This window comes from Equus quagga, chromosome 1, assembly GCF_021613505.1.
Source record: "Equus quagga isolate Etosha38 chromosome 1, UCLA_HA_Equagga_1.0, whole genome shotgun sequence".
NCBI classification, from domain to species: Eukaryota; Metazoa; Chordata; class Mammalia; order Perissodactyla; family Equidae; genus Equus; species Equus quagga.
Window position 1 is genome coordinate 81,906,526 of NC_060267.1, and position 17,611 is coordinate 81,924,136.

The following is a 17,611-nucleotide window of genomic DNA, read 5'->3' on the forward strand; positions in this document are numbered from 1 at the left end:
CAGAGCCCGCTGTCAAAGCCTGGCAACCATCTCCAACACGGAATGCTGCTCCTCATGGAGCCCTCCTGCCACCGGGTTCTCCCGTACTAGGGGTGCATGAGCAAGGCGGTGTGTTCCTCAACCATCAGTGTGACGGCCAATAACGCCTGTGGAATCCCCTTCATTCACCTCTCAAGTAACTATCGGGGGGCTATTGAAGAAGAAACAGCAGTGAAGGTGGCACACCCAGTCCCCAGCCTTACAGAGGGGAGTCACAGAGCAAGTCAATACAAGACCAAAACATGGGGGGCTAATGGGACTGTTTAAATAACTGGGGGACTCAGGAAGGCCTTCCCTGGACAGTGACATTTAAGCAGAGACCTAAAGGATGAGGCATCAGCTAGGTAATAATTAAAGGTAGGAAATTCAGGCAGAGGCAACAGCATGTGCAAAGTTCCAGAGGCACGTTAAGAAAAAGGAAAAGAAGTTCACTAATGATGGGGATCTGAGAGGGAAAGGGAAACTGCCAATCAGTCCAGAAGCCTTCAGTAATCACCTAACTATGAACAAGAAATCAAAAGATGTCCCCAGGCCCAATTTTTTGCATGACAGGAAATTCTGGAACTTTCTACAATTCAGCTAAGGGGTACTTCATTACCTGCGAGAGTGGCTTTCTCCTCATAGCCCAGAACACTCAGAAGCATGTGACCATGGATTCAATGCACTGACTGGAGGCCTTGGGAAAGCATGTACCACCGGGAAACAGGGCCCAAAACCCAGTATTTCCGCAGACTGGTATTCTCCTGGCCACCCCAGGACAAACTCAGGATTCCTGAAGACAATTATTTCTTACATAGTGAATTAAATCCAGAGTAATGGTGATTTTTTGTTTTTTAATGAAGGGGAAAAAAGATCTAAGGTTAAAAAAACAAAACGTAAGCATTTGTTCATTCTGGGTGAAGGGGATCATGAATATTGTTAGGCTGTCCTTTGTGCTTATCTGTATGCTTATACTACTTCATAATTTTAAGAAGAAAAACACACAACTTGCCTGGGGCCTCGCTCACATCTCTGACCTACCCGACAAACCCCACAAATCAGGTGTCAGCTCAGGCTCGCCTCTGACCCACCTGTACACACCTAACAACGGCCAGCAGCACACAGAACACTGGGTGCCTGCTGGGCCAAGTGGGAGATCCCTGGGAGTAGGCATTGCATCCTTTTAGGCTAAACCACCGGACCCCAGCCCGCTGCCTGGTAGAAAAGAGTCTGACAAACGTACTGGTCAGCTCAGACAGACATCCTACCATACCTTCATGCGTCTACCTGCTTACCAGCGGGGTGACTCTGGATCAATTCTTTTTAAAAACCTCAGCTTCCTCATGTGTAAGATGAGAATAATGATAATGCCCTAAGATGGCGATTGCAGGACTTTGTAACAATTTTTATATAAAACACTCCAAATGGTGCCTGGCACACAACAGCTGTTCAATATATATACAGGTTGAATTCTGACCAGTCTTGTGGCTGGTGTGCTGACCATTGTCCCTTTCCTTGTCTCTCCAAACACAGGGCAGGGTTTCAGTCCCTTTTTGCTCTCCCAGGCTGTCCTGGTAGGCTGCTTCCACAAGGGGCTGGGCTATAGGCATCCACAAAGAGAAAGAAAAATAAACAGAACCAGTGACTTGAAACTTAGCCAAGCAACTGAGGAGAACACAAAGATACAAGAGGGAAAATAAAAACACTGGGGAGGCAAAATGCAATTTATAAGATAAAATTAATCTATCGAGCTGCCATAACAGGACATAAAAAGCATAAATATACTGCAGCTTGTCTGAAATGGTTTAAGCCCAGGCTCTCAAAAAACTAGGAGTGAGAAAATGAATTCTATAGACTCAAGCCCACTTTTCCCAAGAAGAGAGAGGCCCCGGGGTCTTCTGGGTCACTGGGAAGCAGCACCTGGCTGAGGCACCCCAGGGTCTCAGCAAGAAATGACAACACCGTTAAGTGCAAATGGCAAGCCCTGGGTCAAGTGCCAGGGCCTCTGTTGGGCTGAGTCACCTTTGCCATAAAATCCTTCCTCTCTGAAGCACCCAGGTCCCACCCCACACTGATTTGTTTAATTATCTGCCCCGGCCCCACTAGACAGGGAGTCCTCAGAAGGCAGAGACTGTATCTCATTCCTCTCTCTCTCTCTCCCCTACCCCCAGTGCATGAGCTGGGAACAGAGCAGGTGCTCGGGGAATAGATGCCTGGATGGGGAGATGGATGGATCAGAAGGTGGGAAAGGAGGGAGGGAGGGAAGAGCAGTCTTGCCAAAGGCAGACTTATCTTGAAACCTCAACTATGGCAAACTCAAGAGAGAGCCTAAAATTAAATGGAAGACACCTCTAGCTACAGATCATAAAAACCATATGCAAAGTATCATATACCAGGCTTTATGAAGCGGTAAAGGGTGCAGACTTTGAAATCAGACAGGCTAGTTCAAATCTAGCACAGGAAGTTAGTAATGGTGTGGCCGTAGCCAAGTTACTTAATCTCCGAAAGTGCTGCCTCCATGATAAAATGGGAATAATTACTGTTCCTGCCTCAAAGAACTGTGAAGTGGATTCAATCAGATCAGGTATTTAAAGCAGACGGTGGAGCTGGATGAATGGTGCTTGTTTCATTAGTACCTCAGGAAGTCCAAGCTCCCAGTCACCTCCCATCCCTGAACCACTCCGAAAATCCCCGAATCGGATGCAGTCTTCCCACCCCAGTATGCAACCCCTTTATTAGCAAAACCCCAAATAACCTCAATCTCCTCCCCGAACCTTCATCCCATGCCCTTGTTCTAAGGGAACCCCCCGGGCTGTTCCCCGACACTTCTCCTGCAGCCTCTCCAGTGGCAGACGGTACTTTCCCACATCCTCTGTATCATGAACCTGGAAATGTGTACATGCCTTTGCTCTTTACCGACACTTCCGGATCGTCCTCTCTCTTCCCTAAAAACTCCAGCTTTGCGGCTCATACTGTCAGACTATACCACGAACTCCGCCACCTCACTGCAGTCACTCATGGTCCCGATTCATCGAAGCTCTTGAGATTTGCTGACAAAGTGGCTCCTAACTGCCCTGCTTCTCCACCCCTCTTTGTGATAAAATTCCTCAGCACTGCCTATAATTGCCGTCTCCCATACCTCTCCCCTGTTCTCTCTCTGGAACCCACGCCATCAGGCCCCACTCACTCCACAGAAACGGGTTCCTTCAAGGTCACCAATGACTCTCGCATTGCTAAATCCCAAGACCAATCCTCAGTCCTTGTTTTACTAGTCTTATTAGCAACACTTGACACGGCTAATCTGTCCTTTACCAGCTTTTGGATGTCATCCTTTCTTGGCTCCCCTCCTGCCTTACTGGCTGCTCCTTCTCGGTCCAACCTCTACTTACCAGAGCCCCAGTCTCGGTTCCTGGACCTACTCCCTACGTCTCCAACTCTCATAGCTTCAAATACCGGGATATGTTGATACTACCTAAATTTATAACTCTAGCCCAGACCTCTCCCCTGGACTCCAGACTCATCGATCTCCAACCGCCTAGTCGACATCTCCACTGGGACAGACAACAGGCATCTCCAGTAAGTCCAAAACCAGACACCTAAAGCTCCACCTACGCCTGCCTCTCCAGCAGTCTCCCACCTCCGTGGATGACAACTCCATCCTTCCAGTGGTTCACATTAAAAGAGATCCTTTAAAGCAGAGGTTGGCCTACTTTTCTTAAAAAGCCAAATGATAAATATTTTGCCGGCCATGGGATCTCTATCACAACTACTCAACTGTGCCATCAAGGGCAAAAGCAGTCAGAGGCAATATGCAAATGAATGACTGTGGCTGTCTTCCAATAAACCCTTGCATGAGCAGGCAGCGAGCCTGGCCCACAGGCCACAGTTGGCCAGTCTCTGCTTTAAAGCTGAAGTCGATCACATCACTCTGCTGCTCAAAACCCTCCAACAGTTTCCAGTCTGACCTAGAATAAACGACAAAGCCCTGGAATGACCCATGAGGGTCACCTGAAGTGTGACCTCCCTGACCTCTTTCTCACTCCACTCCAGCCACGGAATTGGCCTCCCTCCTACATGTTCAAAGCAACATCAGGGCCTCTGCCAGGAACGCACTTCCTGCGATGACTGGGCCACTCATCTCCTTCCAGTTTCTGTTCAGATGTCGCCTCACCAGGGAGGCGCTAAGGACTCCACGTACGTTAGCAAACGCTACCCCCATTCCATATCACCGAGCCCTCCACCATGCTTATTTTTCTCCACAGCACTTATTTCTCACATATAAGTGCTTGGCACACAGGAGGATTTAATAAATACTTTTTGAATAGATAAATAAAAAAATTACTGTTGCTCTTCTTGTTATTGTGTGTTGCTGTCGTTTGCAGAAGTTCAAAATCAGGGGTCTACAGACATACTTTTGTGGATTCACGAACCCTCAACATGATGTACAACACCACAGATGTGCGTACCTGCATCGTTCTGTGAGAGGGCCCCCAGCTTTCTTCAGATTTTCAAAGGGGCAGCGGTCCAAAATCTCTAAGCACCACTGTCCCAGACTAGAGGGCACCCCCTGAGGTGCTCCCTCCAAGTTTAGGAGTCTAATCTGGACACATTTTGACCCAGGGGCTATCTATTTTGGGAGCTCCCAGGAGAGCAGAGACAGTGAATTCAAAGTAAGTAGGAGGGGCCCGCCCAGTGGCATAGTAGTTAAGTTCACATTCTCCACTTCAATGGCCCAGGGTTCGTGGCTTCAGATCCCAGGCACAGACCTACACACTACTCATCAAGCCATGCTATGGTGGCGTCCCACATATAAAATAAAGGAAGACTGGCACAGAAGTTAGCTCAGGGTGAATCTTCCTCACAAAAAAAAAAGTGGGTAGAGAGGCAGGTCATTTCTAGAGGACGACATGAGATCAGTAGGGTTTGGAATTAACCTTGAGGAACCCAAAATAATGTAGCCTGGACATTCCAGAGACCCCTGCAAAGAGGACTCTCACTTACCCGATGCCACATGCCTGAGGCTTCCACTGACGAAGCCAGAAAAAAACCCTAGATTCAAGTCATCCCACAACTGGAGTACCCACAGACAATCCCAAGTGAAGGGAGCAGTGACCTCGCAAGATCTGTGAGCAGTGCAAGTCCCCTTTATCCAGACTGTGGAATAAAATGAAAACAATAGATTCATTTTCCTTATTGTGTTCCCTCGATTGTGTATTTGTCAAGAGTCAAGATTAATCACTGCAATTCACAAAATTTATACTCAAACTTATTGCAATTCTAAACAACAAGGTTGACATTTCAAGCAGTTCTATCGGGTCGTTCATCTAGCGCGCGGAGAATACATTTTTCTTGGTGCTTACCTTTCACTGGCGTTTTGTCTGGCGTTGGCCTCCCCTCCATCATCGCTTCAGCCAGAATTAACTTTTTGTGAAGTTGCTTATTACGAATTTTAAACTCCTTCAGCTCCCCCTGCAGCTCCAAGATCTGGCCTTGCAGCTGTGCTACCCCCGCCTGGGTGGCAGGGAGCCTATATAAACTTCCTAGTGACCGGGATGGTCTGAGCAGGACGGGCAGGCGAGACTTCTGAGCATCCTGAAAACACACCCGTACACAACAGTGAATACACTTTCTTTGGTTGCACAGTCAACATTATTACGCCAACCTTATAAAACAGGATTCAACTCGGCTGTCCAGACTCCTGGTTCCTCTAATGGCATCTATGTTTATCTCCCAGTCTACAGAGTAGGCAAACATATGAAGATGGAAAGTAGATTGACAGTTGCCTATGACTAGGGGTGGGCAGGTGGGGGGGAAATGAGAAGCGACTGCTAATGGGTTCAGGGTTTCTTTTGAGACAATGAACGTGTTCTAAAATTGATTATGGCAATGGTTACACAACTCTATGAATACACTTTGAAAAACTACTGCATTGTACACTTTAAATGGATGAATTGTATGATACGTGAATTATATCTCAATAAAGCCTGTTTTGTTTTTGTTTTTTTTATTCTTTTAAAGTGGAGGAGAAGGAACCCGAGAAGAAAACAAGAAATATTTGGGCCCCTGGGAATGAGGAAATCAGCAAGTCACTCAAGAAGGAAAGAGGAAAGACCGTTTCTTGCACATTCTAGGATATAAAATGCTTTCAAGCACATTCTCCCATAATCCTCAGGTAAACTGCATTCCCAGAGCTCACAGGGTAATAGAAGTTTTCATGCCTATTTTCCAGACAAAGAACTGAGATGTCAAACAAGCAGTCCAAAGTCAGACAACAAGAAGGTTAGAGAGCTGGACCTCAAAGCAGCTCTTCAGAATCTACTGCTCAGTTAAGAAAAGTGAGACACTTTCTGCCCTGATACTCCAGGGACGAGGAGCAAACAGGTTCAAGGACAAGAAGAGTCTGAGGTGGTAAAGGGGACCAGCTGGGAGGAGATGGCTGCCTCCTCAAGAGGACTGGAAAATAACAGTCAATTGCTTGGGCCTCAGTCTCCACCAATCTTTATTCTTGGATCCAAATCTGTGTGTCATATGGCAGCAGAAAAGATATGTGCAAGAGCACAAATGCCAAAGGCAATTTCAGGCTGGAAGACTGCCGTCAGTCAACCTAATGCCGGTTCTAAAATAACACCACCCAAAATGCTACCTTATGGACACTGAACAGAGTCCCACCTCCCACCTTATTAAAGATGTCATGATGGAACTTCTCCCCTGGGAATGGAAGGCAGACAGGAATGCAACATACATGCGCTCCTACCACGTACAAAGCACGAGGCACTTGCCACACATCACCTCGCTTAGCCATCAGGCCAGCCTCATGCTCTAGGTCACCCTGATCTCATTCGAGCCACTGAGAAAGGTCAGGGCACTTACCCAAGGACTCAAACCAGGCCCGATGCAATCACAGGTGTATCTGTAAAGTCCATCCTCTTGCCTCTATAACTAAACTGGAAGTATATCTGGTCTCCTGGTCTCTCCCTTGGGCTGCAATGATGTTCTTTTTAACAGGATACCAGAGTTCTGGTTTACCCTAGAACTACCGATTCCTTGACTAACCAAAGACTGCAAAGAAAAGCATTAAATTGTCTTCTACTTTGCACAGACTGGAGGCCACCATGGTGATACAGGGCTCTTCCCTTCCTGAGAAAGGCAGGTTTATAATATTTCTGTCTGCCGCTAAAACCAGACTTCAGCTCCTATTTCTACGACTCCTCCTAACAGCTGAGTCACTCTGGACAATTTTCTGAGCCTTTCAGAGCCTATACTTCTTCATATGTAAAATGTAGGTAATACCGACCCAATTCACATGCTTGTTGAGACGTTTAAATTGATATATATGTACAGAATATCCAGCGAATCCTGGCAAATATAGCAGATGCTAAAAAATAACCACAGTTGCCTTCCTTTTGAAGACACAAGCAAGAAGGATAATTCCAAACTAAAAAAAAAATTCTCAGTATATTTGGGGGAATTAAGTTCATTCGATTATACAATTTTCCTGAACATACGATGATACCTCCCACACAAATAGGAGGGAAAACCATCTAGTTTTCCTAAATACAGGTACAAATTAAAGGAGCTGGGGCTGATGAGAGCATTCCTATTCTAGCCAAATTGCAGACATTTGCATCTTGAGTACTGTTAATATAATAGCAACGTCTTTTTTTTTTTTTTGGTCTCTACTGATATCTTTAGAAAATACAGTTTTGGTGCGGAATTTAAAACAATCAAAAGCAATTTTGCTAATGATATATCTAACTCTCTTTGGTATGCACAAAAGCAGTAATTTAGTGGTCAGAAAATAAACTTAATTCTCCATTCTGGTGCTATGAAGCAATGTATACAGTTGATTTCTCAGATACAAAACACCCATGAGAAACAAGAACACCAATAGCCATCACTGGAGATCTCTTTGAAACATGACCTATTTCCTTCTCTACCAGAACGCTCACATCTCCCTGCTATGGGGATCCTCAATGCCAACCCCTCCTCCTAGGAGGATTTTAGTCAAGGATCCAATCAGATATTGCCAAGAGAGTCTGGCTTTTAATCATCTGGCATATTTGATGGTATCTGAGGAGAAGCTTAAAGACAGTATCTTGACTGAGGCAAAATGCAGACATCCACTTACCAAAACTGGAGCCACCACTTGGGGCTAGCTCCGGCTGGAGGGTAGCTTGAGCCAGGGAAAGGGCACGGCTGTGCAGTCAGGCACAGCGAGGGTCCCAGCTCAGCCCCTTAACTGCTGGCTAACCACAGGCACTCGGGATCCAGTTTCCTGCCCTCTAACGGGTGTGTAAGGCTTAAGTAAGAGAGGGTGGACAAAGCCCACAGAATGGTACTCTCAGACACAAAGTCCGCACAGAATAGAATCTAGGTTCTCACCCTCCCCCTAAAGTCAGCTTACTACAATTTTACTACAACTTGCAAAAGTAAATGTCCATCAATAGGTGAAAAGTATATAAATTTTGGCACATTCCCCACAGTGGAATCTTACACAGCCATTACAAGGAAAGATGTTCCTGACACACAACATGAAAGAGAAAGCCAGAGACAGAGGTAAAACACGACTCCATTTTTATAAGGAAAAGACATACATGTTTTTCATATAGATCAATATGACAGAGCTGGGATCAGGGCGGGGGGAATGTTAGTAATACTTTGGGGAAGGTTAGGATGGACACACACCTCTAGGCAGAAAATCAAAAAAAGGAGTGGGATCAGAGGTGATTTTTTAAGTTTTCTATTTGTATAAAATAAGTAAATAAAAAATATATGGAAAAACTTACTTTGTGGGTCCCACTGGGGAAGGAAAGGCGAGTGGCCTGCCGCCCTGGCATCCTGCACAAGTGCTCTGGCTGATGCTCAGCACTGAATAAGGCATCTGTGGGCTTCTCTTCCCAAGCCTCTCTCTTGCCTTCGTGTTTGAATCTGAGCACGTCGCCCTCCATGGCCGCGGTCTGCACTGAGGCATCTCTGAGCTCCACCTTGGGCGCTACACCCGCCTTTCCCAGCTGGGCTCCCCAAGGCGACTTCAGTTCATCATGTGGCTGGGAAAATGAGTTGGCTTGGATGAAATGTTTGAGTTCACCTCTTAGCTGAACAGCCATTTGCTTAAGTGTCTTCTCAGTTTTACCATCAAGGTGTTCTCCAGAAACTTCCTGCGCTGTCAGGCTTACGCGTTCCAGAAGGAGTTCACGTAGCATTTTCTGAAGGTCTGGCCTGTTTTTCCAAAAGGGAAGGAAGCGGGAGAACTAAGCTTTCTGCTATGGCCTTGTCCCTTACCCAGTTTCGCAAGTTTTCCCCACCAACTGGTCTAGATTCTGCTTAAACGAAACATAGCAAGGACCTGCCACGTGCCAGGAGCCACATCAAGTATTTTATTTTATCCCATGTCACTTCACGACAACCACACAAAGTAGGTCCTACCATGCCTATCTCATGGATAAGAAGAGAAGAATTGGCTTGACACAAGTACACAGTAAGTGAGGGAGCCACATGGCTATATCGATAGAGGTCGGGCCTAGAAGGGAGCAAACAGGGTCATAAAGTATTCATGACAATTGCAAGGTCCACCCGCCACTGGCCCCATTCCTACAGCTGGGGGGCAAGTGTGGCTTTGGATGAATCTGGCCAATTCAGTGGATGCATCATTGAGCCGGTCCGTCATGGTGCACAATCGGTGCTCAGGAAACAGGTGCTGAATGCAGGGATGCTCGAAACTGCTCTTAACACAAAGAGCAGGGGCTTTGAAGTCAGACCAAAATGGCTTCAAATCCTAACTCTGCAATTCTTTTTCCACCGGACAGCTATGAGGAGTAAAGGAGAGAGCGTATGGGTAGCAGATGCTTTTCATGCCCTTGCCACATGCCCTTGGCCTCCCTCAGATTCCAGCTACAGCTGTGTGGACAGCTCCTGCAGACAGACAGTCTCAACTCAAGTACTCCCTGCATCTCTCTGCCCTGGGGCTTTTTCCAGAGCTCTCTGAGCCAGCCAGCAGGGCAGTGGGCAAGTGTAGACCAGTTGATATCACAGGGACCAGTTATTATGTCAAGCAGTGGGGGAAGAGAGCTGTTGGGTAAATGCCACAGTCTCTCATCCTCTGGAGGGACAACACTAAGGCACAGACCATACCATCCCTCCCTCGGAGGGCGCCCAGCAGGACTGAGCCCCAGCAGTCCTCCGCAGGACCCAGAGCAATAAGGTACCCTTAGTGGCTTTGACTCTATTCCTATCTTACTCTTCCTGATTCCTCCTTCTTGCTCCTTGAAGTCACATCCCAAATAAACCACTTGGGCCCAAGTCCTTATCTCAGGCTCTGCTTTCTCAGGAACTCAAACTAAACCAGCATGTAAAAGACTATGGAGTAGTTCAAGAAGAAATCCCCTGTGTGTGTGTTTCTTGTGCCAGGCACTGTAACGGGCATGGAGATGCAAAACTGCCTGCAAGAACTTAGACTGGTGGTGCTGGAGACAGATACGAAAACAGATCGCTTCTGCCCAGGGTACAAAGTGAAACGCAGGCATAGCAGAAGTTTGGGAGGGTTACAGGGCACCAACCCCAGGGTGCCCGGACTGGGGGTGGCAGGAAGAATGCCAGAAAAGGATTCTAGAGTCAATGAGAGTCTAGCCGGGAGAAAGGGAAACAGAACATTCTAGGCATGGAAAACAATACGAACAGAGTGAAGACACCCTGGAGAATAAGGAGGTGAGGCTGGAACGTTCGGCAGGGGATAACTCAGCCATGTTAAGGAAAGGAGAGCCAACTGTGAGGCTCTGTGCACCCAAGTGGCACAGCCACATACATGCTTAGACAGGTGACTCAGGCTGGTGTGTAAAGAAGGAACAGGGGGTTGTCTGTCAAGAGTGTGGGGTGAGTACACACGGGAGCGCCTCCCAGGCTGCTCTAAACACGTCAAGGACAGCAGAACATACATTAAAAAAATGTTTGAAGGTGCACTACAGGACTCAAAGTCAAGATAAATTTATCCAAAGGTCAGAAACAGAGGAGGAGAGCGACCCACAACCATAGGAAGGGGGGCATCTGCAGAAAGCAGGCGGCCAGACATTTAACTTCCAAGGGAAGAGCAATCACACAAATTTCATGAGCCCTGAAGTAAGACCTAAAGAGCCAAGTTGAGGCGACCTCAACGCACCACGCAGGGGGGAAGGGGTAGGGCTGCGCAGGGCTGTGAGCACAAGCAGACCAGACTTGCACACACATCCACCTTTCTGAAAGACAGACAATGACCCAGCAAATCAGAGTCCACACTCAAGAAAATAAAAGCAATGAAGCAAGCTGAAAAAGATTTTAAAATAAGTATATTTCAATCACCTAAAAAATAAAGGAGAAAAAGAGAGTCATAAAAAAAGAAGAGAAAGTTAGGAAATTGAGACAGAAAATTATTTTTAAAAGGGACTGGAGGGGGACAAGGACGAAGGGAGAGGCCAGCAAGAATGCTGTTGCTCTCTTCCAGGAAAAAGAAGAGGCAGGTCAGGATGGGAGACAAGGAGACAGAATAGGCCCTCATCAGGGTTAGATCTTTTCTTCTCTCTGCAGTTTCTCCTGCTGCCTTATTTCCCAAAATCTTGTGAGACTGGACTCTCTGACTCCCTTAACTCACCCTGACCTCCCCTTCCTCTGTGTCTCTGCTGCCACTACGAGTGACATGAACTCGTCTCATTCTCCCCACTGAGCCCTCTAGGGCAGGGGAAGAAGACCTCACTCCTATCTGGATTCTGATCATCCAGCTCTGGGCACTCAACTCAACTCAAATTAAACAGCTACAGCACACTGAAGCAGGGTAAAAAGTAAAAAACAAAATTAAAATGTGTGGGACATTTTTCACTTCTAACACAGAATCATCTAGACTACACAAACCACCTTAAAATTTAGTAAACCCAGACTTTAAAAATATTTCTGGTATTTCAAGCGTATTGAACTAAATTTTCCTTTCCTCTCCTTCCCTTAATATAGATTAAAAATAATGACAATTGCTATTTAGCTAGCCAAAGGAGGACCATTACTCACTACCAAACAACACACAATAAAACCCTGGAAAAAGACTTTACAAATGGGCAGTAAAAGGTGGTGAAAGAGGCCATTATAATACACTAAAGTGGTGGTGCTGTTAAATAAAACACTTCAAGTGTTACTTTGCTAGAAATCTGAACAGCAGATTCATTAAGCTGTCGTGGTAATCAGGACCTCTCTAATGGTTCAGTCCAAGGGTCCGTCAGAGGCCCGAACGTTGTTTATATACCTTCCTGAGCATCTCTGCCATACAGAAGGTGTAAAGGGAAAGGAAGTGACGTTTACGAAGCACTTACGCTGTGTCAGATCCTTTAAATACACTAAATACATTTAGTCCTCACAGTAAGACTATGGGATGAGGACTAATATTAACCTCATTTTACAGATGAAGGAATGGGCTCGTAAAGATTCAAGATCCTCCAGTAAAGTGGCAGAGCAATGACTAGAATCCAGACCTTTCTGACCCCAAAGAAGCACTCCACTCTTTCCAGTTTTCTAAACTTACGTTCTGCTGTCATGTTTTCAATTGTCTGCGCATTCATTCAAATATTTATTGAGCACCTTCTATTTGTCATGTAAGGCAGTGGAAATGGATGGTGAAAAAGAATCACAGAACTTAACATTTCCTTAAGGAGAAGACAGACAGACAGACATCCATACATATCCTGGTGACTAAATAAGACAATGTACGGCAATGATAAGTACTATGAACTGGAGGGGTTGGGGGAGAGTCCTGAGACGACGTGCAGAAGCAGGGTTCCAGTCACAGTGGGCAGGAGAGGCCTCTCCACAGAGCTACTGTCTGGCTGAGACACCACCCATCACATACACATCTAGGAAAAGAGCATTCCACGCAGAGGGAACGCTACTGGAAAAGCCCTGAAGTGAGGACAAGCTTGAAGCTTTGAAGAATACACAGGAGGTCAGTGCGGCTGGAGCTCAGCAAACAAGAGGCGGAGGTGATAAGGACAGAGAAATTGGCAGAGACCAGGTCAAGAAGCACTGGTCTTACTGTAAGGGCGATGGAAGCCCACTGGAGGGCTTTAAGCAGGGAAGAGCCATGACCTGATCTAAGTTTTACAGCGCTCTCTCTGTCTGCTTGTGGAGAATGGGCTGCAGAGGAGGCTGTGCTGCTGGAGTCCAGGCAAGAGATGGGGGCAACGTGGACTACAAGGGTAGCAGTAGAGCTGTGAAGCGCTTGAATTAGGGATCCCTTTTGGAGGTGGCATCAGCAGGACTTGCTGAGGGATATGCAGATTGTGGAAACTTAACATTCAGCTGTACCAACTAGGCAGAGAGGAGTGTGAAAGAATAGCAGAGATTAGAACAGCTAGTTGGGTTTTGGACGGATTAATGGTGAAGCGTCTGTTAGACATCCAGGTGGAGATGTCAAGCAGACAGCCGACTGTACAATGTGGGTATAAACTTGGAAGTCACAGGGCACACTCTAAAGCCAGAGGAGAACGAAGATATAGAGAAAAGGGCTGAGAACACAGCTCTGGGACACACCCACATTCAACATGTAGCAAAGGAAGAGGAGCCAGCGAAGGAGACCAAGAAGGAGAGGCCAGGGAGACGGAAGGGAAACTGGGGAGAAGGTAGTGAACAGAAGGCCAGAGAGCAGCCCGCGGATGCTGCAAGGCTGGCGCTGGCCACTGGCTTTCACAGCTTGGAAATTATCACTGACCTTTACAAGTGGAGTGGAGGGTATGAAAGCACTTGAATGGGATAGAGAGAGAATGGGAGGAAACAAAGTGGATACAGCGAATATAGACAATCTTCCAAGAAATCTTGCCTTTAAGGGGAATAACGAAATGGGGCAGTAGCCAGAGTGACAGGGGGCAGGGGAAGGGCGAACATTTCCCAAATGCTCGATATTAACGCATGTCTGATGCTAATAAAATGATTCAGTGACAAGAAAAACACTAATGATGCAGAAAAGAGAGGACGTCAAGAGAGGACAGGAACTAAATCCCAAGGGGCGAGTTGGTCTGGACAGGAGCTGGGATATTTCTTCCATCACAAAAGGAGGAAAGTCAGAGTTTGTAGGTATAGAGGCAAATAAGCTGGAGGCACTGGTGGGAAAAAGTCAAGCAGCTTGAGTTCGACTGTTTCTCTTTTTTCAGTGACTTACAAGGCAAGGTCATCAGTCAGGGAGGGGAGAAGAGAAGCTGCAATAGTTTTATGTGGGGCAATGCTGAGTGCTCATTCTGAAATTACTGGTGATAAACATAAAGTATGACCTGTCACATGATCACATGTAACCTAAGTAGTGGCCAAGGCAAGGTCCTAAGGAAGGCCTGGATGCGGCAGATGAACAGGGGTTAACCTATGCCCTGGTGGGGAGGCGAGCCGTGAAATAAACAAGCAGGACTATTCATTCAGAGGGACCAGCATGTGCAAAGGCTCTGAAATAAAACAGCTGGCTCATTCTAGGAACTGAAAGAAGGGCAGTGTGGCCGAAGCAAGGCAAGGACAGTGTGACCAGAGCCGAAGGAGAGGGTTGCCAGACCATGAAGGGGTCTAGGAGGCCGTTTTTGATGTTAACAAGTTTGATCCCAAGAAAAGTGGAGAGTCTCTGAAGGTTTTAGGTAGATGAGTGACATAATTGCATTTTTAAGTAATTGCTCTGGAAGCAGTGTGGAAAGCAGATTGGAAGGGGACAAAGATGCTGCAGGGGACTCATTAGGAGGCCGCTGCAGTGATGCCAAAGAAAGCTGAAGGAAGCTGGGCATGGGGAGGATGCAACAGGGATGGCGAGAAATGTATGACCCAAGCTATTCAGGAGGCAGAATGGCTAGACCCAGGTTTGAGAGGTGAAGGAAAGAGAAGAATCAAGGAGGACGCTGGGCTTCTGGGGTCCTGTCTAGAGCCCCCCACAGATCTGGTCCCTCCAGAGCAGGGAGTCTTCCTTCAAGCACTCGCCACATCTGCCCCCCTGCAGCCTACACACGCCACGTCTCTTCAGCCGTTTCTCTCTTCCGACTAACTTCTAACTTGTCTCCACCACGCTCTGCTGGGACCTCACCTGTCCCTCAATCAGGCCCAGAAGAGCCCACTCAGATTTTCTAGGAGTTAGCTTCCTACTTCTATTAGTTACAGCTCAAGACTGTACCAGCTTTATTTAAAAAATAATACCCAATAGCTCCCCTTTTAGATGTTTACAATTCTTCAGCTAACAAATTTTACACCTAATTTTAGGCTACAAAGACCAAAACAACTAGGTGATAAAATCCTAAACCACGTCCTCCAGGGAATGGGGGCAAAAAGAATTGGAAGCATGTAAAGAGAGGGCTGGGAATCACACGCACAGTGACCACCATGGGGGAGGGGCTGGCCAGGCATTCCCCACACACCAGGAGGGGCCCTGCACTCACCCTTTTACCCCACCTCCAGTGAATGACTTGCTCTAGTTGGTCAAGTGCAAGACAACTAATTAGGCGAAGGTGGCTACTGGACAAGTTGCTTCCTTATTCCATCCTAGTGGATGGGTAAGTTGAATCCGAGTTACTCCCGGGGCCTACCTGCTCTGCTAGCCCCGGTGGCCCTCATGGCTAGAGGTGGAAAAGCTCAAAAGCTGGGGGGGGGGGGGGGGGTGCAGTGAACAGGGGGGACAGGGTGGTGTCTTGGGCCTACATCTATCAGAGCTCTGCACTGGAGTTATCAGACACTGGCTCAGCAAGGAATAGAGAGGCATGAATCCCTGGCCGCTGTATCTTACATATGGTATGAATCTTACCTGACAGTAGTAGGAAAGGGTAGAAGTAACTTGCAGGGCACGATTTAAGCACTAATATCACCAAAACCCCACTTCACCTGGCTCTATATTTATACCCATTATTCCAGGTAATCCTCACTGAGCACCACCATGCCCACTTTACAAATGAGGAAACCAAGGTGGGGAGACATGTCGCAAGGTCTAAATGGTATAGCTGGACTGGAGCACAGGTCTCTTTGACTCCAAAACTCTGCTTTTTCCAGTACACCAAAAACACCTACCTCCTGGAGGGAATTCCTAGGCAGAAGACTGGTGTTTCTCTAACCAATCAGAATCCTGGTTATTCCAAGGAGTTTTTTTAAAAGAACCCTCCAGAAAATTCTCCAATGGCTCTACTATTTACTAACTAAGGGGACATCAAGTCCCCAAACGTCAGCTCACACGTCTGCAGAGAAAAGATCGCCACCAGCAGAACGTAAAGCTGGGGAGAGGGTACAATGAGACGGGGCGTGTGAAGTGCCAGCCTGGGCCGTGGCACAGAAATGTGTCTTCCAGAAGCAGGTGCAGACCTCGGTCGGGCCGTCAGCAGGGCCCTCGGAGCCAGGACTGCACCGTGAATGACAGCTGTCCAGAGAATGGATGAGGGCAGCAGATTCAGGCTAAAGCCTTTTCTGACACTAGAACTGGCCACAATGGCCTGGAAGCCTATGGAACAGAAACAGGGAACAGGTAACTGAACTGCAGACGTCACAAGCTTGCCTGTAGGCACAGGCCCATAAAGTGCTTTCTTAAAAACTGTAACTAGGTCTAAATTTTTAAAGATCAAGAGATTCAGAATACAACTGTTGGGCTTCCACTGAAAGACTGGAAGCTCTGAGCCCATGTGCTTGCAAGACAATAATCAGTCGGAGCTGAGAAGCTCCTGTCCACTAGAAGGGAACACTTATACCACAATTCCCCACGCTCCCACCCAGCCCATTACTTTCCCCGGCTCACACCACCAGGTGCATTCCTAGGTGGTCCTCAGAGAGAGCGAGCTGCATCTTTTAACTCTACGGTAACATTTGGAATTACCATGTTGAGGAAATTCTCCATTTCTCAAGTGTCGACTATGGTCACCTAACTCCCTGTGATAATAAACCAGAATAGCCACTGGGCATGTCCCCCAAAAGGACTCACGAAAGAAAAATGTTAGACGTCAGGGACTGGGGAAGGGTTAGTCTGGCTAAACCCACAAAAACAGAACACTTCAGCCCTTTTTTTTTAGCTAAAGAAATGTCTACGAGGCTTAGTCCACAAACGGTGTGAGAAACAGCAGGGTTCCTGGCTCCTGCCAAGTCATGGGCAGCAGTTAGCAGCTCCGTTTCTCCATCGAAACGGGAAGAGAACAGAACTCTCTTATTGAACACACATCACATGCCAGCCATTCTCCTCACACACTAATTTTCCTGAGTCCTCGCAGCAACCCTAAGAAATGGTCAGAGAAGCGGAGGCCTGAGAGATGAAGGCACAGCTCTTTCTGGCTCCAAAGCCCAAGCAGCTGCTATGATGGACTAGAAAAAAGGTGAAAGGGGGGAAATTTGCTCCTAAAGGATTAATTTTAAAAATACAAATGCCCTAAATGTCTCTCCTTTTTTGTTTTAAGGAAAACACCCTGAAGTATTTCCTCACACAGGAATGACTCCCAGCAGATAGAACGAGAAGAGAATTTTAGTTCAACTCAACATAAAAGAGCAGAGTCACGACCACAGTGACAGTTTTTAAGCTGTTGTAGCAATTGGGAGAGGTTTCAGCAGGGCTGATTCCTCTCGCTGACAACCAGACAGCCCTTTGTGGGGCTCCCAG

The 17,611-nt window shown here is 47.0% G+C and overlaps 1 protein-coding gene across 2 annotated transcripts in view; it reads right to left on the reverse strand.

Moving 5' to 3' along the window:
- The window catches only part of CDK5RAP2 (CDK5 regulatory subunit associated protein 2), a 172,485-nt gene that overhangs the window by 49,213 nt on the left and 105,661 nt on the right, over positions 1–17,611 (reverse strand). For both annotated transcript variants that reach the window (XM_046668538.1, XM_046668528.1), the window contains 2 exons: positions 8,805–9,237; positions 5,379–5,610 (listed from right to left, as the gene is read on the reverse strand). In XM_046668538.1, coding sequence (XP_046524494.1) covers positions 5,379–5,610; positions 8,805–9,237 — 665 coding nt within the window. The remainder of the gene's footprint in view (positions 1–5,378; positions 5,611–8,804; positions 9,238–17,611) is intronic.